At 36.9% G+C, this 20,521-nt stretch overlaps 2 protein-coding genes and 1 long non-coding RNA gene across 4 annotated transcripts in view; 2 read left to right on the forward strand and 1 right to left on the reverse strand.

Annotated features, from left to right (window-relative positions):
• Positions 1 to 20,521, reverse strand: part of LOC132989363 (uncharacterized) — a 128,778-nt gene that overhangs the window by 28,140 nt on the left and 80,117 nt on the right. The gene's annotated exons all lie outside the window — the stretch shown is intronic.
• tmem154 (transmembrane protein 154) lies at positions 3,238 to 13,690 on the forward strand. The gene is made up of 9 exons (XM_061056931.1): positions 3,238 to 3,486; positions 4,506 to 4,601; positions 5,464 to 5,520; positions 5,734 to 5,775; positions 5,975 to 6,145; positions 6,679 to 6,733; positions 7,798 to 7,871; positions 8,684 to 8,727; positions 11,079 to 13,690. Exons 1-8 carry the CDS (start codon positions 3,393 to 3,395, stop codon positions 8,713 to 8,715), a joined length of 621 nt encoding a protein of 206 aa, XP_060912914.1. The 5' UTR covers positions 3,238 to 3,392; the 3' UTR covers positions 8,716 to 8,727; positions 11,079 to 13,690.
• fbxw7 (F-box and WD repeat domain containing 7) overlaps positions 17,526 to 20,521 on the forward strand; it is a 120,189-nt gene continuing 117,193 nt past the window's right edge. For both annotated transcript variants that reach the window (XM_061056894.1, XM_061056904.1), the window contains exon 1: positions 17,526 to 17,781. The gene's annotated coding sequence lies outside the window, so the exon portion shown is untranslated. The remainder of the gene's footprint in view (positions 17,782 to 20,521) is intronic.

The following is a 20,521-nucleotide window of genomic DNA, read 5'->3' on the forward strand; positions in this document are numbered from 1 at the left end:
TTGGAAAGGTTCCGACGTTCAATGCATCTGAAATAGAAGCAGTAAAAGCCATTTATCAAACTTTGTGTATATTGTAAATACAAAAAAATCACATTTTTTTTACCATAAGTAATGGTCTTAATGTGGGCTAATTAAGATTTAGAACAAAACACCCATCATTTGTTTTTGAATGTTGTATTACCATATAAAATTAATGTTGTGATTGATATTTAAATAACCTTAATAGAACATAACCATTTGTGTGGTTTATTTTTAAATGGCTGGTTAGTAAAGTACTATTTTCATTCACACTCACTTCACAGACACTTTATTTCACTTTGCACAATCTACAGCTTGATTCAGAAAAATGTACAACTCAGGAGAATCATTATGCTATTTTATTTCCATTAAAAGAATATCAAACAGTAATCTGGTGGGTTCATATTTGAAGAACTTGATTATATTTCATGATGTGATTTTAAACAACTATACATGAATAAAACTGGACACGAACCATTAAGGTGATCATCTCTACATGGTGATACTGATCATAGACGTTTAAGAGACTTCAGATGGGGCCAGTTGAGACCAGTCGGGCTCCTCCAGTCCCTCAGGCTTTGCTTGGCTCATGTGTTAAAAAAAAAGATCACATATTTAGTATGGGAACAAGCTCTGGTTTGCCTTGAGTACCACCATTTTATGATCATTCAATATGCTTTAGATATTTGTTGATTTGAAACACTAAAAACTTGATTGCATATATGACATTGGTTAAACCTGGGAAGATGACAACATGAAACATTTTCAACTTTCTTATAGCTTAGTGTTTAGGGATGCATCTTGTGACCAAAAGTGTGTGGATGATCATACCATCTGCATACTTTTGTGTTCTTTTGACCTGGGGCTATTTTTTTCAGTGTGGTCCAGTCGTCTTAAAAACATGCTTCCAACTTTTTGCATTAGTTTGACATGACTGTGTCCCCTTTGGCAAAGCAGGTTCATAAGTAAATCATGTGGTGGAAGAACTAGAAACCTCGGTCAGCTGAAACGAATGAACTGAAAGATTATCTCCCCCGAAAAAAACTGTCCGGACATACTCGTGCCTTAGCTTCCAAATGGGATCAAATCCCTAAATCTTACACAGAGCCTTTCTAAAAGGGTAGAGGCTATTATAAGAGCAGAATAATACCCGGTGGTTGGATTAAATCCTCAGCAACCAAATGTGAGTTTGAAGTTTAGGAGTGTCAGTGTTACTGGGGCAAAAAAACAATATGTGTGTATTTAAATTTTATTGTGACATTAACTTTCACGGGCTTCTACAATGATCTCAGATTTCCTAGAAAGTGAGGCAAAAAAGCAGGATGAATCAGAAACCTAATATTAGTAACTTTATCATCGAGATAACGTTCTCAAAAACCCTTAACAGATGCAGATATGACACAGATATGAGTCAGACATGAGCGACATTTGTCTCATTTCTGAAGAAGTACTGATGAAACTCAGAGTGAGCTGTGTCCTCTATTGAATACAAATGATTTTAAAACAAAGTGTCTTTTCAAGTTATTTTATGTTTTCATTAAATCCACAAGTTTTAGTCAATTGACCTGAGCTATCGAGTTTGAAGAGCTAAATCCGCAAGCTAATAACCTGCTAAACACAACACATGTTAGCATTGTTAGCTATGGAGTGCTTGAAAAACCAGTACGTAAAGTAAGCCAGCCACAAGCGAAGAAGATGAATTCTGAGTAACTCAACCCTTCAACTGGAATTTTTCTTCTGCAAGAATCACAAAATATTGCCTAATCTTCTGAGAACAGACTCTAGTATTCAGAAGAAGTGGCATTATTTGTGTTTTACTACTTGAATTTTGTTACATGCATGCAGTTGTGTTTTTGCTTATCTTTTATCTGTCATTTTTTGTCCAATAGTTTTAGGTTTTCATTTCATTCTGAAACTGCAATACCTTCCTTTTAGCAAATATTAGAAATCCAAGATGAAACAAGATTGGGTTTGAGGTTAAAATGATGCCTCCATAATATCGTCATGTAAGCACTGAGAGCTACATGGAGATTGATTTACGAGCAAGTTACCAATGCTTAAATGTGCTCTGTGTTATGGTGCCAGGGAGCACATATGAGCAATGGTAACTTTCTCTTTAACATGACAATTTCTATGGAAGAATGTCCTAACCTGAGTACAGACTACCAGTAAATAATAATAATCATAATAATAGTAAATTCTATTCATAGGCACCTTTCGAAGCACACAAGGTCACAAAAGTAGAGATAAAAATGAACAACAAAGTCAAAATAATTCAACATAATTAACCCTAAAAAGGCAAATGTAAAGTGAATAAAATAACTGTGAAGAGGATTCATGAGACTTAAGATGGACAATGATCCATCTGATGCCGCCTCAGTATTCAAAAAAAGCAGCAAAAGAAGTCTTTAAATGTCATTTTTGGTAATCACGTTGAACACTGCTGTTTTTTTTAATCTTTAATCAGTCCAATATTTTGACACCAAATTTTGAAATTGCCATCAGCACTAAGCTGTGTTGTGTTCATTAGCATATGTTAGCCTACTAACACAATGAAATGAGATTTTCTGAAGTTCATAATTGAACCTGCTCAACATCAACATATCAGCATTGCAAGCTAAATGATCACAGATCATGTTTATTGTGTCTTGGAGCCACACATGTTTTAGTTCTCACAGAACAAGTAGCATCAGGGTTAACTTTACCTTCAACATGGCATTTATGACAACAAATGTTGCCTATCCATCCGAGCACAGACCCGCAGCATGCAGAGGAAGTGGCACAATCTCTGTTTTGGATGTCAATTCTGGCCATCATGTTGAAACCTGTTTTGCCACCAGGACTCTGCTGTTAGATGAAAGATAGTAGTGTCTTTTCCAAGTAGGCCAACAGACTTCTACCATAGATAATCATAACAGCATGACTCTCCAAATCAGTCTTTTCTCACAGAGGGTGACCTTAATGCTTCGAACATCCAGAAACAGTAAAGCTTTGAAGTTATTTTAGGTAGCAGACAGACAATTTACTGAAACGATATCCAAGCAGCTGTCACTCTCTCTCTCTCTAAGCTCTGTCAAATTGTTTTTTCTTCTTTTAGAGTTTGTTCAGCTCCCCCCCACCCCCCCCCCCACTCTGTAGGGCCACATACCTAACCGGCAGGAATGTGATTGTACTAGAGCCGAGGAGCCTTCTAACTTGTGGCGACAAGCACACAAGTCCATTGCATCACATCCGAGTGAGTTATCTGAGGGTGTGTGACTGAGTGTGTGTGTGTGTTTTTTTTCTTCTTTTTCTTCCATTTCACATGTTCAGTCAGATCAGGAAGTGTGATGCTGTAACAGAAGAGGAGGAGGAAGCGGGCACACAATGGCACTATGTCTGCTTTGCGGCCTTGTAACATGAGAGGCCCCCGGCTGAAGACCCTTATGTTTCTTCTTCTTCTGCTGCTGACCGCTCTGACACGCACAGGTAAGACGTGAAGATTCATTTCTTTACTCTTCGAGCGGCACTTTCACCTTTTCTGCCTCCTCCCTGCTCTCTCCTTTGTTCATCTTGTGACTGTGAGTGTAAATTATTGACTGCGAATGAAGAGTGTTTGATACAGGTACTGTGAATTTAAAACATGACTTTCGAAAAAAAATAATTATGTAACGTTCAAAAGAGCTTTGAGATTAGAATCGTTCAACCTGAGGACACAAGATACTCCTCTTTCCAGTCTTGCCCTATCTCAGTTCATTTCACTTTCAGCCCAATCTATGTCACTTTAATCCCTCCTCCCTAAAATAAAAAGTCTTCTAAGTTCAACTTAACACAGTGGTCTTTATGTACTTACTTTTTCTGGGGGCTACAAAATCACTACAAACAACATTGTTTTATTAGCGTGGAGATGTTAATGATAAGGTTACGTTTTATTTACGTCTTCTTTATAAAAGCTGCAAAAGTATGCGTTGATGAAATTTCTGTTTGTTTAAGTCTGTTTTTGTTCTTTTCTGTTACACTTTTGTACGCTGCTGTCTAGGCCAGGTCTAGGATTGTTTTCTGTCATAATTAGTATATTACTGGTTAAATTAATCAAGTGACACAAAAACATGTCGCTTTTAATCTTGTAATCGTGTGTCCTTTTCTTTAGCAAGATAACAACATGACACATTTGTGTCTGGAACAAATTGCTCAACATGTTTTAAAATCTCCGCCCACCCTGCTTACAGTTTTGCAACATTTCTCTTTTCATTTCTGTAACAACCGGAACAAATAACGCACACGTGTGTCTTTAATTTCCTGTGTGGACGACTCCGACAGTTACCGTGCCCTGCTGCAGATTTTTTATTTTTTTTTAAACTAGGCCGGTGGAAATAACTGTCAACTTTCACTTATAGGTTTCACTTGTAACAATGATGATGCATGTCTTCCTTTAAGCTTCAAAACTTGCTTTTCAATGGCATGACAGCGCTGTATTCTGAAGAAAGATATTTTTATTTTTATTGCAGGGTTGTGTCAAGATGAAGATGGTTCAGAAGAAGATGTGACACAAGATGAGACAGGTGACCTAGGCTCAGTTGTGGATGGTGACACAGAAACCTCAGGTAGGACTTCAATAGCAACATTAACATCTGAAATAATAATACACTCTGTGTTCAAAGGGGGTTATGGAAAGGTGTCTTTAGTCAAGTAGGAGTCATATAACAAAAGTAAAAACAACTGAAACAACAGGCAAATTTAAACATCACATGCTTTAAGTATTAAACAATAATCAGTACTCTTCTATCCTTTTGTTGTTGTTGTTTCTTTCACCCACAAGGATATGAGGATGCCCACCTCAGCTGATTTAAAGGCAGCATACCTGTAGTGAATCCCTCCTCTACCAATTTATTTTAAATATATTTAATTGATTATATTAAGTCTAAACAAGTAAAAATAGTCAGTACCTACATAAGCACTGATCTCAAATATTGTAATCTCCATTTCTGTTACTTATTTTCAACTGCCTACAGTTCAGAAATAATAAAGTACCTTTTTACTCTACTTTTATATGTGATTAAAACAATGCTTTTAGTTTCAACGCTTATGTTAACCTGATAATATGTGTGCTCTTTTGCTTGAAAGAGTGAAAGGGAATAATTTAAAATCAATGTGTTCATTATTTTTTGCACTGATAAAGGTTCTGGTTATTAATAATTAATTAATAATTATTCCACCTGTTGACATTGGTTCAAGCTCGGTGAACGATAGATTTGTATACCTGTGTTTCTCTGAGGGACTCCATTTGCTCCATATTTTGTTAAAATTGTCTCTGATTTATTTATTCAATGCATTTGAATGTACCTGCTCTTACATCAATGTGATGCCAATATACTTTTGGCTGGGTATATAAATTGACTCCTTAGAAATCCTAAGTATTGCACACTTTAGATTTAGAGCTTATAATGCTGCATTCTCTGATTGTAGACCCAGCTGATCCTGATGCCACCTCGTCACCGGAAAACCCCACTACAGTGAAAACAGGTCAGTACAAAACAGCTTTAATTCTACCTGTTGGCTTTTTTCCAACATGGTGCAAGAAAAAAAAACTCGCTATGTACCCTTAGGGGGAAAAAAACACAAATGAAGAAAATGCTTTTCTGTTCATGATCTTAACCAGGCCATTTAGGGGATAACAAAAAAAAATTGCATTGACAGAAATGAATTAATGCATTTTTTCACTGCTATTGTTTTCAGATGGAAACCCCACAGATGAAGAACCTGAAGGCTCAGGAGAAGGTAAGTCAGACATAAACGGTGGTAACAGGACTGATTTGTCTTTTAATCTCTGTAAATATAAAAATCCCTCATTACTTCTTTTATTGACCATGAATGACAGAATAATAAGTAGAACACTGCAGCAGAAGACTTTGATTACATAAGTTACAAATCACAGGACATTGTTTAAATCGGTTGGACTGACGACTGACTTTTTCAGAAACACCGGAGGAAATCCACGATCCAGATGGAACCTTCCCACCAACAGAGGATGAGATTTTGAATCCCATCATCATCCTGATCCCTGTGGTGCTGGCGGTCGTCATTATCGGCATGATAGTCTGCAGTATTTTCATCAAGCGCAGGTGGAACAACAAAGCCAGAAATCAAGGTTTGTCCATCCCAGGAGGGGACACTTCAAAGGTTCAGATCAGTTGAACACCGGGGAGGGTGTCAGTCTTGTATGGTGTTTTTATTTGTGGGGATATACAATGGAAAACCTTTTTTTCTTAACAAAAAAAAGATAAAGTGTATCCGTTTGAAGGGATACCTGTGTATTATTCTTTAAAGCCTCAAATTTCACTGAACTGTTAATAAATCATTTATTTAAAGTCTTAAAACCTCAACATCATGACTCTAAAAGAATATACTACAATTATGTGCATGACCATATACCATGAGTGTTAAGTGGGGGAAAAAAATCAAACTTAATACATTTTTGAGCTGAGTGTAAGTCTGACATCATCCAGTCATATATTTTCATTAACATGGAAAAAAAAACATCATAGTTAACAGTCTTTGTTTCCATATTGACTGCTTAATAACTCAACTAATTTAGCTTTTGGATCTTTTAACTTAAATAGAGACTGAATCCAATTACATACTCATGCTATTTATAATACTAACAATGTTCTCTTCTCATAGAGCTGAGGAAAGAGGATCCATATTTGGATGGTCCCAGTACAGAAAAGGTGCCAATGTAAGTATTAAAAACATCCTTTTTTTTTATTGCAGCTAATCATTTGAAGGACCTTTGATGACCTTGTAAAATATTAATCAAAGATCCAAATTAAAAGAGGATTCATTGTTGATGCTTTGTAAGTTGTGTTTTTCCTTGATGAGTAATGACATATACGTGAAAGCTGGTTTGGGTTTCATACTCAGTGTCTCTTATGTGGCCCATTGTGTGGGAAATGGGTCACAGTCATATCTTATGGTGAGATAGCTTTCTTTCCCCACTGGTACTTCTCTATGCAGACTCTCTTTTCGTCGTCCTGATAAGGGCGGCTGGAATCATCTGTTAAATGTGAAAACACTATTAGATAAAACACAATAAATTCAACACATATGAAGGACTGACAATCAATGCAAATTAGATTGCTAAATCTAAGGGGCTGTTCAAATGAACAAGGATTACGAGTGAAATGCCAACATTAGGCCTATATGATCAAAGAGACAATGCACTTAGTGATAGAAGTTGACATGATGGAACTAACCAAATGAGAAACAATCAATTAAAAACTTCTCACTTCACACATACATAGTATATGCAAAGAAGTCTGTCTATGTCAAAGATCTGAAAAATGGCAAAACAATGCCAGTTTTTCAATTTTCATTTCATAAAGCTCTATTGGCATGAACGTTACATGAACAATATTGCCGAAGCATACACAATACAAAAAATAACAAACAGTGATCAATGATGTTGCAAGAGTACACAATTTTATAGGCTACATCAAAAAATAAACAGAAAAAAAGAGTGTGTGTGTGTGTGTGTGTGTGTGTGTGTGTGTGTGTGTGTGTGTTCAGATAAGAAAATGATAAATAGAGCAATGATTATTAACTTTATATGTAAAGATACTGTATACCAAATATTCAAACGTGAAAAAAATCATCTCTGACTGCTGTGGATATCCGCTAGCATGGTGGCTATGAAAACAACAGCTGAAACCAAGAGCTGGTATAAAAAAAAAACCTGAGGTTATTTGTTAACATGGTGTTTGTGATTCATATGGTCATTATCTGAACCTGTTGTACCCTCAGGCCCATGTTTGAAGAGGATGTCCCCTCAGTCCTGGAGTTAGAGATGGAAGAGTTGGAGTGGATGAAAAAGGATGGTAGGTATTTTCAAATGAAGACTTTATTTGCTAGCAAAATATATCAAGACACTTTTAAAACAAAAAAAAAAAAAAACGAAACAATCCCACAATGTATCAAATCATGGACAATCAAGCTGTGTTTCCTATTATTACTTGTTCAGGACTGAGAGCCTAGTTTGTCCACCCATGCTTGTTGTTTGTGTATTTAATGTTTGTTCAGAGTTTGTTTTTTATGTGGTTAGTTGTTATTTTGGGTTGGTTTGTCGTGTTGACGATTGCTGCAGGGATTGTTGAATTTACTGAATAGAGCTGTTTTTTTAAATGATGTAAAAGTTATGCATGTGGAGAAATATGATCAAACATCTAAAATCAAATTAGTACAAAAATAACACAAGATGTGATCTTAAAAAAAATGTATGTAAAGAGATGTGAATGAAGCTGAATATACCTGTACAACTGCAGCCTACCTTCTAAAATGAGTGCTAGTTAAGTTTAGATGTTTATCCAGTACTCATCAGTTGTATTATTTGTTCTTGTTGGACTGCTTAATGACCCCGCCGAGGTTAGAAGAACTATTTAACAGTAAGTTGAATTAGCATTTTATCCAGCAGATGTCGCTGTTGCTCTGATTGTTAAAACTGCTTTACAAAAGAGGTGCTCATACAGAGGCTTAAGACACTGTCTCTTGGGTTGTCACTTTTTCACAAAGTAATTTTGTTCCTGAGTACTTGCTAATTTCACGCCTACTTGTGAAAATGAGTTTGGCTCATTTGCATGCCATGAAGGATAAAAACCATGGAGAGTGCTTATATCTTGTGTTTGTTTTCAAGGTGACACTGCAGAGGACTCTAAACAAGCATGAATCTATGTTATGGTAAGAAGACTTTACATTTCCAGTTTTTTTAAGCTCATCCAGTTTGTTGGCCATGATTAGAGAGACATTTTTGTTAATATATTATGACTATAATCAAACAGTCACACAGGTGGCTAAACAACCTACTTCGAATGAACTATCTTGTTTAAAATACGCTCAACACAAAAATGCATATATATGTATCATTTAAGCAGATTCTTTTTGATGCCAGCCTCTGTTTGTTTTGATGCACCAGCTGGATTTCAGTATCGCTGAGACTCATGACCTCTGACCCTTTCATCATTACACATTGTAGTGTTTGAAAGCACAAACACTCATAACATCTGTTAGTGATTAGAACAGGCATGCATGGAAGTGTGGTGCAACTTAACCCAAGGATAGTCTTCTTACTGAAAGGGCTGGGAAGGCCAGGTCAAGGTCCACTCAGAGAATTGTTGACCAATGTCATGTACACACCGCTTTTTCTCAGGATTTTATTTGCAGAGCCGGCCAAGGGTTATAGAGGGAACCTTCATTCAACACAGAGTTTCTCTGTATCCATCAGGTTACACAAGAGAGCTCTAAACAGAAGGAAATGTAATGTTACAGCTGCTGCTGTTGCACAATGTGATGCCATCTACTGCAACAGCTGTTAAATTCCTCAAATTAGGCCCAACAGTGGATCAAATCAGAGAAATAAAAAATACTAACAATACCGTGAAAGCTGCATTGGAAGCAAACCGAGACTTAAACAGAGACAGACAGATAGAATAATCTTTTGGTTAAGCCTTAAGAAAAAATGTGCCCAACACATATCTAAGAATGAATAAAATGTGGGACACTAGTGTCAGAAGTGAGAAGATTATATTGAATAAAAGATCATTTTAATATTTACAGCTGTTTCATCAATCATAAGATTTGAAGGCACCTTGTCGCAGTACAATAAGCTGAAAACACAACAATGGTCTCACTTTTTAAAGTTTGTGAGTATGTAACTGAAGAGTTCTTGATTTCATTCTGCTCAGTGGATAATCAGAATTCATGTGAAAGTCTGTTTACTTCAAAGACAAACTCAGTCCAACATGAATGACTCTTTTAGCTCTGTTTTGGTCTCCACCAACCCGTTAGCTGCTTAATGCTCTATAAAACGAATTAGCTAGTTGCTAACTTCGTCTGTCCACTGTATGTTGATCTGTGGGTAGTGTGTTTGTAACGGAAGACATGGTCAACACTTCATGTTTTGGTCTTTTTGGGTTGTTTGTACTTTTTTTTGTGTATTTTTTCTGCTGAACTTGGTTAGATCTGTTGATTGAGCTTGTGGTCCTTTGTGATTTTTCTTTGAAATGGTGTGATCAATACCCTGTTATTGTGTGCTGGCCAATGAAGACAGCAACAAGAGCTTTGGATGAACTGATATCCAAGTTCTTCAAATTTTCTTCAAAGCTTCTTGCAGCAAAAGCTAACTCCCGACACTTTCCAGATTACAAACGATAACTAGTAGAAGTACTGTTATTAATATTGCCTCCAGGATCTCTCTGCCCACTTTGACTGTTCGCTTGGAGGGGGTAGTTCTTGGACGCTGGAGCTAACTCTCAAGCCTCTCCAAGGTGATGTGGGCATAACTTGACAAAATAGTGGTGAAGGGAGAGGCCCACTTGATAACCCTGGTGATGTCCTGGCAGGTAGGCAGGTGGGAAGGGTAGATGATATCAGCGCTGTCAAAAAAACTGGTATAAATTAAGACTTGCAGGTGGCAAGGCTGTTTGGGATGTGGTGGCCACTGATGGCTATGTGGTGCATTATTTAACTTTTTAGTAGTGCATAGGGGCATAATAAGGATGTGGGGTTTACTCACTGAGGGCATATCCTTTTCAATAGGGCATGAGTATCTTGTGTTCTTGCCAATGAAGCCTGATTTTTTCCAGATTCTACGTCAGATTTGTGGATAATAAAGAATAGAAATGAAACTCCAACGGTTTAACTGTCTATAGGTGGGATGGCCATTTAGAGAACACACATGAGGGAGTGGTGACGGTTGTGCTTCTATATTTTATTGCTGGGATTTTAAATTCTCATGTTATAGCGCTCCTTTTTTGCAATATATTTCACAGGATCCCTTACATCCTTTCATGAATCCCTTACATCCTTTCATATCGATATCCATGACAGTATTGCATTTTAAAAGTATGTATATGTTTGTTTAGTTAAGTTATGAGCTGCAACACTTCACCCCACTGTTACCTGAACATATGACCGTGAAGTCAGTACCACCATCATAGAGCCGTGACCTCTGCCTCTGCTCCGCTCCGTGTGTCTCTGACTCTGACATTGTCACCTCTCTCTCTCTCTCTCCCATGACTAATTTACTACAGGTTAGGACACTCTCCCCTAGTATGCAAGGACACACAGCCAACATGCTTCGCTGCCAACTTGGAGTGTCCAACCTTCAAACAACATCTGTGACCACAGGAACTAATCTGACTGCCAGGAAATGACATCATCACATTTAAAGGACTCTCACAATGGACAGCGACGTGCAAAAATCCGACTGAAACCTGTTACAGAGTGGCTCCAAAGTGATCCTTTTTTTGCCTTTTATGTATTGTTTTTGGCATGCTTTGCCTATTTCTTTTTCTTTTTATTGAAATTGTGTGAATTTTTAGCAATAGTCAGTCATTCCAGGTAAATGCACAGAACGTTCTGTCCCATTAATGGTACAAATTGAAAAGCATTACCTTTAACATGAACACAGTGCAGCAGCTACTATAACCCCTTTTCTGCTAATGCTCTTACTGCCAAAGAGATTGTTATTGTCCTAAAGTGCATTAGGGCAATACTGAACCCCTCCCCTGCACATACAGATATGACTGCTCATAGTTTCTGCTGGAAGTTTCTCTTTGTTGTGTTTAAACTGTGCGACTGCCTCCAGCTGCAGGTGTTATGGGGAAATATCCTGTTGAAGATTGCAGGCACGCATGACAGAGAAGGCCTCTCCTTTTCACGCCTGGACACAGCTTATTGAGAAACTGTTGTGTTTTTCCTAAACAGAAATCTCAAAGTGTGAAATCAGTTGGATTCTATCGCTGCGTCTTTTGATAAATTCTTTGCTTGTTGCTGAAGCAGCTTTTCTTAAAGCTGCTGCCGCTGATAAGATTGTCATCTCGCCATAGATAATAACTCTATCTGAAGATGCTGCATGTTTTGCAGCATATTTTGCAAATGTTTTGCTTTCAGTTTGGACTATAAAGTGTTGATCGAAGCAGTCAGGATTCTGATCTCAAAATGAGTGCAACTTTTCAAAACGTATCAGTCAGTATTTTGCAGTTTCTTGCAGTGTAAATATGAGAGAACAAAAAGTTAATATTTTCAAGGAATGCCTTCTGTAAATATTTCATAAAATGCTTTGGTACTGCTTTGTTGTTGTAGTTGATGAAGCTTTGAAAAATAAAATATTTGTAATTATTTCTTACACACACTGGCTGTGTGGCTGAAAGTCGACCTGTCAGCAAATCTTCCATTTTTTCTTATAGGCTGAAATATCTCCACAACTATTCGATGAATTGCTCTGAAATTTGGTACAAACATAATTGGTTTACAGAGATACATCATATTAATAAAAGCTTGAAGATATATTTATGTAGCGTCACAGTGAGGTAACTGTGTTTCTGCTTCCAACTCAATCAGCTGGCAGACAGCCTTCTCTTCTTCAGTTTAAACAGATTTCTTCCACAACCTCTGTTAGCCTGACATCTTGTTTCTATCGAAATGTGAAGCTGTCCATGCTCAGCTGTTGTTAACACGCATAGTGTCATATTTAAAGTAACTCGTATGACCATTCACCTACAATCTTCATTAAAGCCAGTGTACTCAGTTTGTCCTTCCAATGAGCTCATGGGAAGCCCCGCTCCACACTTCAATGGAGGACATTTCCAAACATCTTGTTTCAACTCTGAGGAAAGGATGATGTATTGTGAACAGCATGTTGTTATAATAGATGAGCAGGACCCCAACACGACGCACATACCTGCATAACCGTACAGCCCTTCCAATGCACCTTTTTTACATGTTTGTTTTTTACATTTTATATTGTTTTATCTTGCTGTGTTTAACTCCCTTGACTGTAGTATTTTTGTCATTTACTTGCCTTTTTACTTTTTTATTTGACTTCTGTGTTCATTGTTTTTGCACCAAAACATCTAGTCAAATTCCTTGTATGTGTAAACCTACTTTGCAATAAATCTGATTATGATTTCTGATTCTAACTTTCCTACTTTTCTATTTGCAGAATGTAAATATATTTATTTTATGACACTTTGAGCATTTCTTTTCATCTTTCCTGATTGAGATAACTTTAATGATAATTTGACTCTCCATAAAGAGCATCATCATAATAAATCGTTACTCATAGTTCTGACCACAAACCTGTTTCAATTCAACGTTTAATGTTTTAAAAGTTATTATAACTTTGCCTTCTAGCACACTGAACTAAGAAAATGTATGTTATGGTTATTTCATGGTAGAATGTGTGCTTAGTCTTTTTGCTTTAAACAACATACGGCCTGGTACACAACTGGTAGCATGCCCGTAAACTCAATAAAGATACAAGTAAATCATTTAGATCAATGTGATTCCATCCCATCCCATTTTTTTTTACAATTGTTAAAGTGTGCTCCACTCTCTACTCTGCACTGTTTGTCTGATGGGATTCTGGGAGCAAGGTTGGACAGTTCACACTAACCAATGAATACAAATGAGAGAGAAGTCTTGTACTCCATTTCCTCCTTTTTTTCACTTTCTCATTAGATTTCCAGACAGCAGTCCTGTCCATCAGCTCACACTGTCTGCATCATCACTGCTGTCTGGCTGCTCAAACATGCTGACTAAACATTGACATTTTCATTTTCAACATTGACACCTGAGAAAATTATGTTTACTCAGGTAAATCAACTCTGTGTCTGTCTGGTAATAAAAGGGTTGTAAGATCCTTGCTGGTTGTCTTCGCCTCACAGTAAACAGAATTTGAATGATTTCATTGAATCTTGATTTATAATTCTAAACTATATTAACTATGGTCTGCATGTTCAGAGGTTGTTTCAATGAAATCCAAAAATGTTCTACATATAATTACATTTCATCTAACTTATCTAAAAAATTTTTTGTCACAAATTATTTTTGCCTTATTTTATTAAACAAGCAAAATGTACCATGCTTTTATATGAAATGTGTTACAATCACTTGACCTTTGTTTGACAATTAATCAAGATATTGATAAAGAGACATAATGATCACCTGAAACATGAAGAAAATGTCAACATTTGAAACATTTGAGGGTTGATTTTTCTCCAAGATTTGCAAATAAATAACTTATTATTCTTTGCACAGATTTAGTTTAAAATAGAAATAAAAATATGTTTACCTTACCAGGAGTGTCACTCTTTGTTTTGGTGTGTGCTGGTACAATAAAAGTAAAGGCTTTCTATTTTATTTTATTTTATTTTATTCTAGAAAGTAAATACCCTGAAAGTTACAATTGTATAATTCGTTGCAGATACTTCATAGATACAAATTGGACAGAAAATTAAGTTTTTTTCTCTATAGAGATCAGCATTGTTCACAATGTGCCACATTCTGGCTGAACTGGTTCACATGTAAACAAAGCAGCAATCCTTCTTGCCAAACATGGGCATGGCATTGACGAATCTGAGCATGAAGTAGGATACCTGTTTCAGCTGACCAAGTTTTCTCACACCAGATATTTTTACAAGACTAAGGCAAAGATTTTAGAATCCTGATTAAATCCATGTCTGTCACTGTTAACAGAAATGTGATGTTTTCCCCTGAAGAAAAAAATCAGTGACCCAACTCTCTGAATTTGCCCATCATTGTAGACTGCATCAGTGTAAACCCAGCAGGCACTGTTGCTGCCTGTCACACTCTATCAGCTCCATTTCACAGCCGCACCAGCAGCTCTGTTTGTTTGCCTTCAAGAGCCGTGATGTTTCAGAGACTCATCCGTCTGTCGCAATCTTCACATTCACTCTTTGGGCAGTCTTTGAGAGGAAAATATGGAACGTGTGTGTATGTGTGTTTGTGTGTGTGTGTGCGTGTGTGTGTGTGTGTGTGTGTGTGTGTGTCTTAGTGTGTGTCTTAGTGAACAATGGGGTTATGTTTGGTCCTTTGTAGTTGTGATGAGCAATTTTAACTTTGTGAAACTTCACACTGCCTTTTATAAGAGACTGTCTGATGCACCGATTAGACAAAATATTCTAAAATTACTCATTACACGTGGCTATAATAGTGAGAAAACAGAGCTTGTGTCCTCTGTAGTACTTTTAAGGTATAAGAGAAAAAATACAATAGACACATTATGAGTTCTGGAAATGGTTAGGCTAACTTTCACAGATTCTCCTGAATAGATAAATCAACATATAACAAAGATTTTTTTTTACTATTTCCTTAAATTCATTTAAGTCACCAGACACTTCTTCTGCGGAAACCATAAATATATATAAAAATATTTTTATTCTACATGTTTTTATGTGAAACACATAATAATTATCTCTTTGGGTATGCAAAAATCCTTTAAATGAAACAATGAAATAAGTAAAATATCTGAAACATTTCTTTGTTGAAAGAGATAACAAGTAAAAATGAATGGAAATTGAAAAAAAATTAACAGAAGAAGACAAATCTAATCAGTCTGATGCATTAAACATGGGAAAAACAATTCTCATTTGTGTGTGTTTATGTAAATATTGAGATGGTCATACTATTTCTAATCTTGGCACATTTGCTACTGAAGCTCATCTATTTCAGTGTTTAGCTTCACTGACAAAACAAAAAAATCAACACAGAGAAAGACGGTCTCAATGAAAGACTATACAGTTCATAGTGAATATTTGGGTGGGAAGTGGCTTAGAGGAACATGTTCCATGAAAGCACAAAGCTTCTGAGAATATTTATTGACAAAAAGAGGATATTTACAGTCCTCCTTTGTTTCCAGGTTCTGCTTTTTAGTAGTCTTTGACCAGATGCCAGTCTCAATTCTACACTTCTCAGGATCACATGTTTGGGGCTTAGTGATATCTCAGGCTTTCAGACTCTCCCTGGAGAATTCAGATAGCGAGCATGAAAATGACCATGAGCCAAAGCTAACCATGGCTGGCAATGTAGAGCTAAATTGAGCAGCGGCACTAGAAACAGCAGCACAGCAAGCTAATCCACTATAACCTGTGCTTTTTTTTTTTTTTTGCCTATGAATAAACAATGCCCAGTTTGCTGGAAAAATAATCAGGTTTCATGCAGCATGATTTTTAACACACCATGAAAAATGGAATTTGAATTTGATCTGTTCTCAAGTGTTTATTTTTTCAATACTTTAATGATCGATACCTTACCTTTCTATACATACCTTTGTCTAATAATATGGGGTTTGTATTGATACTACATATAGGATACTGTATGCAGACAGAAATGCTATTTAACAATACAGAAAATGAGTACTAGTATTTCTACCACAACTAATTTTGCTGTAATTGCAATGTTTTATTTTGATTATTGTTTTAAATATGCCTATTATTATTTACAAAGGCTTTAATAATAATACATAATGATAATAATAACAATAATTATTATTATTATCATCATCGATAATATTATTAATCGTAATCATTGGTGTCACATGTCATTGGTAATAATTATTCATCAAAACTTCATTCATCAAACCATCAAAAACTCTCTCTCTGTACAACAGCTCACCTCTTGCGAGCAGAGAATTGTCATCATGATAATATCTGTCTCTCCTTACTGTGATCTGTTCTGCACATGTTAAATTTACAAATTATCCCTGCACTCAAGTTCACTTCATTTGTCTGTCTACTCGCCGTTATATTGTATAGTTTCTGCTTATAATGTGTCTGCACTCATGCACTTTAACTTATGTCAATACTGTCCATTTACAACTCTGTTTTTGCACATTTACATTTAATCTTTCATATTTAATTTACAACCATTTACAACTCTGTTTTTGCACATTTACATTCAATCTTCCATATTTAATCTTCCTATTTAAGACTAGTAATGCTTAGTTAAATCCTTTTGATATTTTTTTAGTACTTATTTACTTTGTATTTAATATTATATTGTGTTTGGATTGCTAACATTGTGTTGTTTTTTTTACTCATATTGTGTGTTTGGACAACCTGCTGCTGTAACGCCACAATTTCCCAGTTTGGGATCAATAAAGTAATTCTATTCTATTCTAAAAATATACAAATGTTAAGATTTGAATTGATATAAAACACTATATAAAAGCCAGACTGAATAAATTAGTTTTAAGACTGCGTTTAAAAATCTCGATATTCTGGTATATTGGTGTTACATGTCATTGGTAGTATTTATTCATCAAAAATATCAAAACATTTCTCCGGGTGTTTTTTTTTTTTTTTTTCAAAACATCACATTTGAGCGCCCCCACTTTGCAGACAAAAACGTGGCGTCATCACGCTGCGACAGCCAATACTCTCCAGTCGGTGGAGAGAAGAGAGAGAGAGAGAGAGAGAGTCAGGAGACGATCAAAACGTAGCGGGTTGTCGGAGAGACATTGAGCGGCGAATCACTCACCTACTGACACGCTTGTTTGTTCTTTACGGATGTGTTTTCCCCCTCCTTGTTATGGGGTCAGCCACCACCATATGACGCCCAGCAAACGGAGAGCGGTGTCCTTAATAATACCCGAGCGATACTCCTCCTCGTCGTTTAGACAGAGCTGCTCATGTTAGCCAGCTATCACTACAACCAAGTTTGCCTTGTAGCAGCTAGTTAGCCGATCGTGCTAGCGTGTTAGCCTTTCTGCTAGGTGGATGCAAACACTGACTGCTGTTGGTGGGAAACCAAAAAAGGCGAAGAAGGAGCGTTTAAGAAGAAGAAGAAGAAGAAGCTGAACTCCTGCTCTGAGGGATTTCTACGTTTTTGGATATTCGACTAAAAAGAGGAATCACGGGAGAAGAGAGAGAGAGAGAGAAAGAGAGAGAGAGGCCCCCGCTGTCTTCTTTTTGTCATCTTCACGCGTCCGAGGTAAATAAGAGTCTAACATTAACTATGTGCAGCAGCAACACTGAAGGGAATATTACAAGTTAAGGAGCAAGTGCGAGTCGGCCTAGCATTAGCCAGCTAACGAATTAGCTAGTTAGCTTCTTTTCTTTTTTTTTTTTTTAGCTCAAGCTAGCCAACTTAACGCACCGCTGTTGATGTGGAGTTTTTCTGTCTGTGTGAAAACAAGTTAAAGGTGTCACAGTCAGCTCAACGTGGTGGTGGTGGGGTTCGTGTTGTCTTGTCTTGTAATGCTTTTTGCCTGTCATTCAACCAGTGTAGCAGAGTTTGGCACATTGGAGGATTACTTTCATAACATTGGAGCCTTTTTTTTTTAAACAAGCGGCGCACAAACTTTTATCAGAGGGGGGGGGAAAGTTTCTTATTCCGCTCTGCAACAACAAAAAAACATGCAGATGCAATAAAGCAGCCGAACTACATCTTTTTCTAAGAAAATCAAGGTTTTATGTGTGAAAACTCTTGCAAAGCTGTAACTCCAGATGTTTCATGTACAATGAAACTCACTTTGACGAGTAAACTTTTTGCAGGTTGTTTGCAGATTTTGCAAAACAGAATAAACTTCTTATCATTTTTTGCAATGCTCAGGACCACTTGTGTTCTCTACTTCTATAAGGGGGTTTCAACTTGGCAGTAGTAGGTTTTTAAATTGTGTAATGTCAAACTGAGGAGTGGCTCATGTATTTACTTTTTGTTTGTCTTCGTAAGTAGGTGATTTGAAATATATAGGAAACAACAGTTTCTCAGTTTTGAGTTCTCATCCTCGTCATGATGCTGTCTTACCTGTTCATGTGCAGCGTTGAGACACCTCTATACTTCAATCACTATTTTTGTTAGTCTGCAGCAAGTCTTTCTTGTTCTGAACATCAAGCAAATCATTCACTTCTGCACAGTCTGAGGCAGAAACGAGTCTTGAATACTCAAAGAGGAATGGAAAAAAAAAATGTAGGTGTTTTGTTGTCGTCCAGGCGGTCTATTTAAAAAGGATAATATTTGATCAAGGTCTCTGGTACCAGAATATACTGTTGTACGTGTGCAGCACATAACTGTACTACTGTCCACTTGGCTGTAACCTGAGATTGACCCCCTCAGTGTAGCTGGAGGCGTGTGTATACACAGACTCACGCCTGGAACCATTCTTTACACATCACACTATAGTGGACTTATTTGATCATTTGTTGTCGTTCTCTTTTGCCGTTTCCAAGTCTGAAAGTCGGTCAGTTCATTTTATTTTAAACGTCTTTGTATGGCCGTGGTTAAGCGTGATTGAGATGCATGTTAAACATATCTCAGAATCACAACTCGAAAGAGGTTTTTAGAGAAGTGGTTGTTTGAATTTCCTCTACAGGAGAATGCTGATGCTTCTCCACTCAACCTGCTAATGAACAGCATCCACTTAACCTCTAAGGTCTGAGTTGGCCCTTGGTGAGAAGATTGCCCTTTGGTCTGTAAGTCTTTAAGGACAACCAGTGACCTGTATTAAATACCTTTTTTTTTATTTGGCCGGTCAACAGAAGTGAACCCATTCATGTGTGTTGTCAACGGCTGTGAACGCCAAACATTTATTAAACTTCAGTTGATGACAAGTTCAAAATTTTGAATCATCTCCTTTGATGGTGACTTATGCTGTTTTTCTTACTAATAAGTAGTAGTTAAAACACTGATGTCTGCATTCCCATTAGGTGTTACTGCTTTTGTCGCAACATTTTTGGGTAACCTCGAAAGTAAGAAGATAAAATACAGAAAGGAAACTGCGATGGAACATGCCTTTTCTGTTGAATTTCTATTTAAAGTAGTATCTTCAGCTACGATACCAGACAAGTCTCGTCTTGTCGCATCATCTACAGGCAAGAAATCGTAGACGCTCTCTATCACATATCACAAAAGTGCAACTGCAAATGTGCACGTGATCTTTGTGATGCATAAAATCGGGTGTGTAAGACTCAGCGGTAATGGTTATGCTGGCGAATACAGCTGTACATACAGCGACACAGTCCAGGCTGGCTGTACCACTTTCAGGGTCCGAAATCAACACCTGCAAAGCACCAAATGTGGGTATATTTTCTTTTTAAAGAGTAAGTTTCGCAGGGCTATATGCCATATAGCGAGTAAACGTACTTCACAACGTTCACAGTAGGCTTAGAGCTCATCTACTATACTCTAGCTAGTAGAAGTGCAGACTCAACAAAGAGCTACAGAAATGCACAGAAACAACACGTTGACTTTGGTGAATGCATTTGAAACGATCACGCAGTAAGACCGCTTCGACCTTTTCTTCTGTCTGGTAGACCCCCCCAAAAACCAGACTGCGTCTTCGATGCGACCTACATTCCGGTTCCATTCCACTGTGTCCTGGTGTAATCAATACTTTTCCCACCATTGTTTTCCAAATTGTATTCTACAATTTCATTCAGCAGAAGCTTTTATACCAAACAAAATATATCTGAGAGAGTATACGTCAACATGAAGTATTGAATGTCTGGCGTCTGCTGTGATTCATAGTGCCATAGTCATTAAAAAGCCAAGTTGTGGAACTGACCAACAAGACAAATAGGAAAACATATGGACATCTTGAATTACTATAAAAAATAGGCTGGAAAGTATATACAAACTGTGCAGCAGCAGGTTTTTTTTATTGCCCACAACTTTTATTTATAGTCCACATGCCTTCTATGGATCCCTTTGAAATTCTTGCATGAGATTTAAG

Source organism: Labrus mixtus, chromosome 2 (assembly GCF_963584025.1).
Source record: "Labrus mixtus chromosome 2, fLabMix1.1, whole genome shotgun sequence".
Taxonomy (NCBI): Eukaryota; Metazoa; Chordata; class Actinopteri; order Labriformes; family Labridae; genus Labrus; species Labrus mixtus.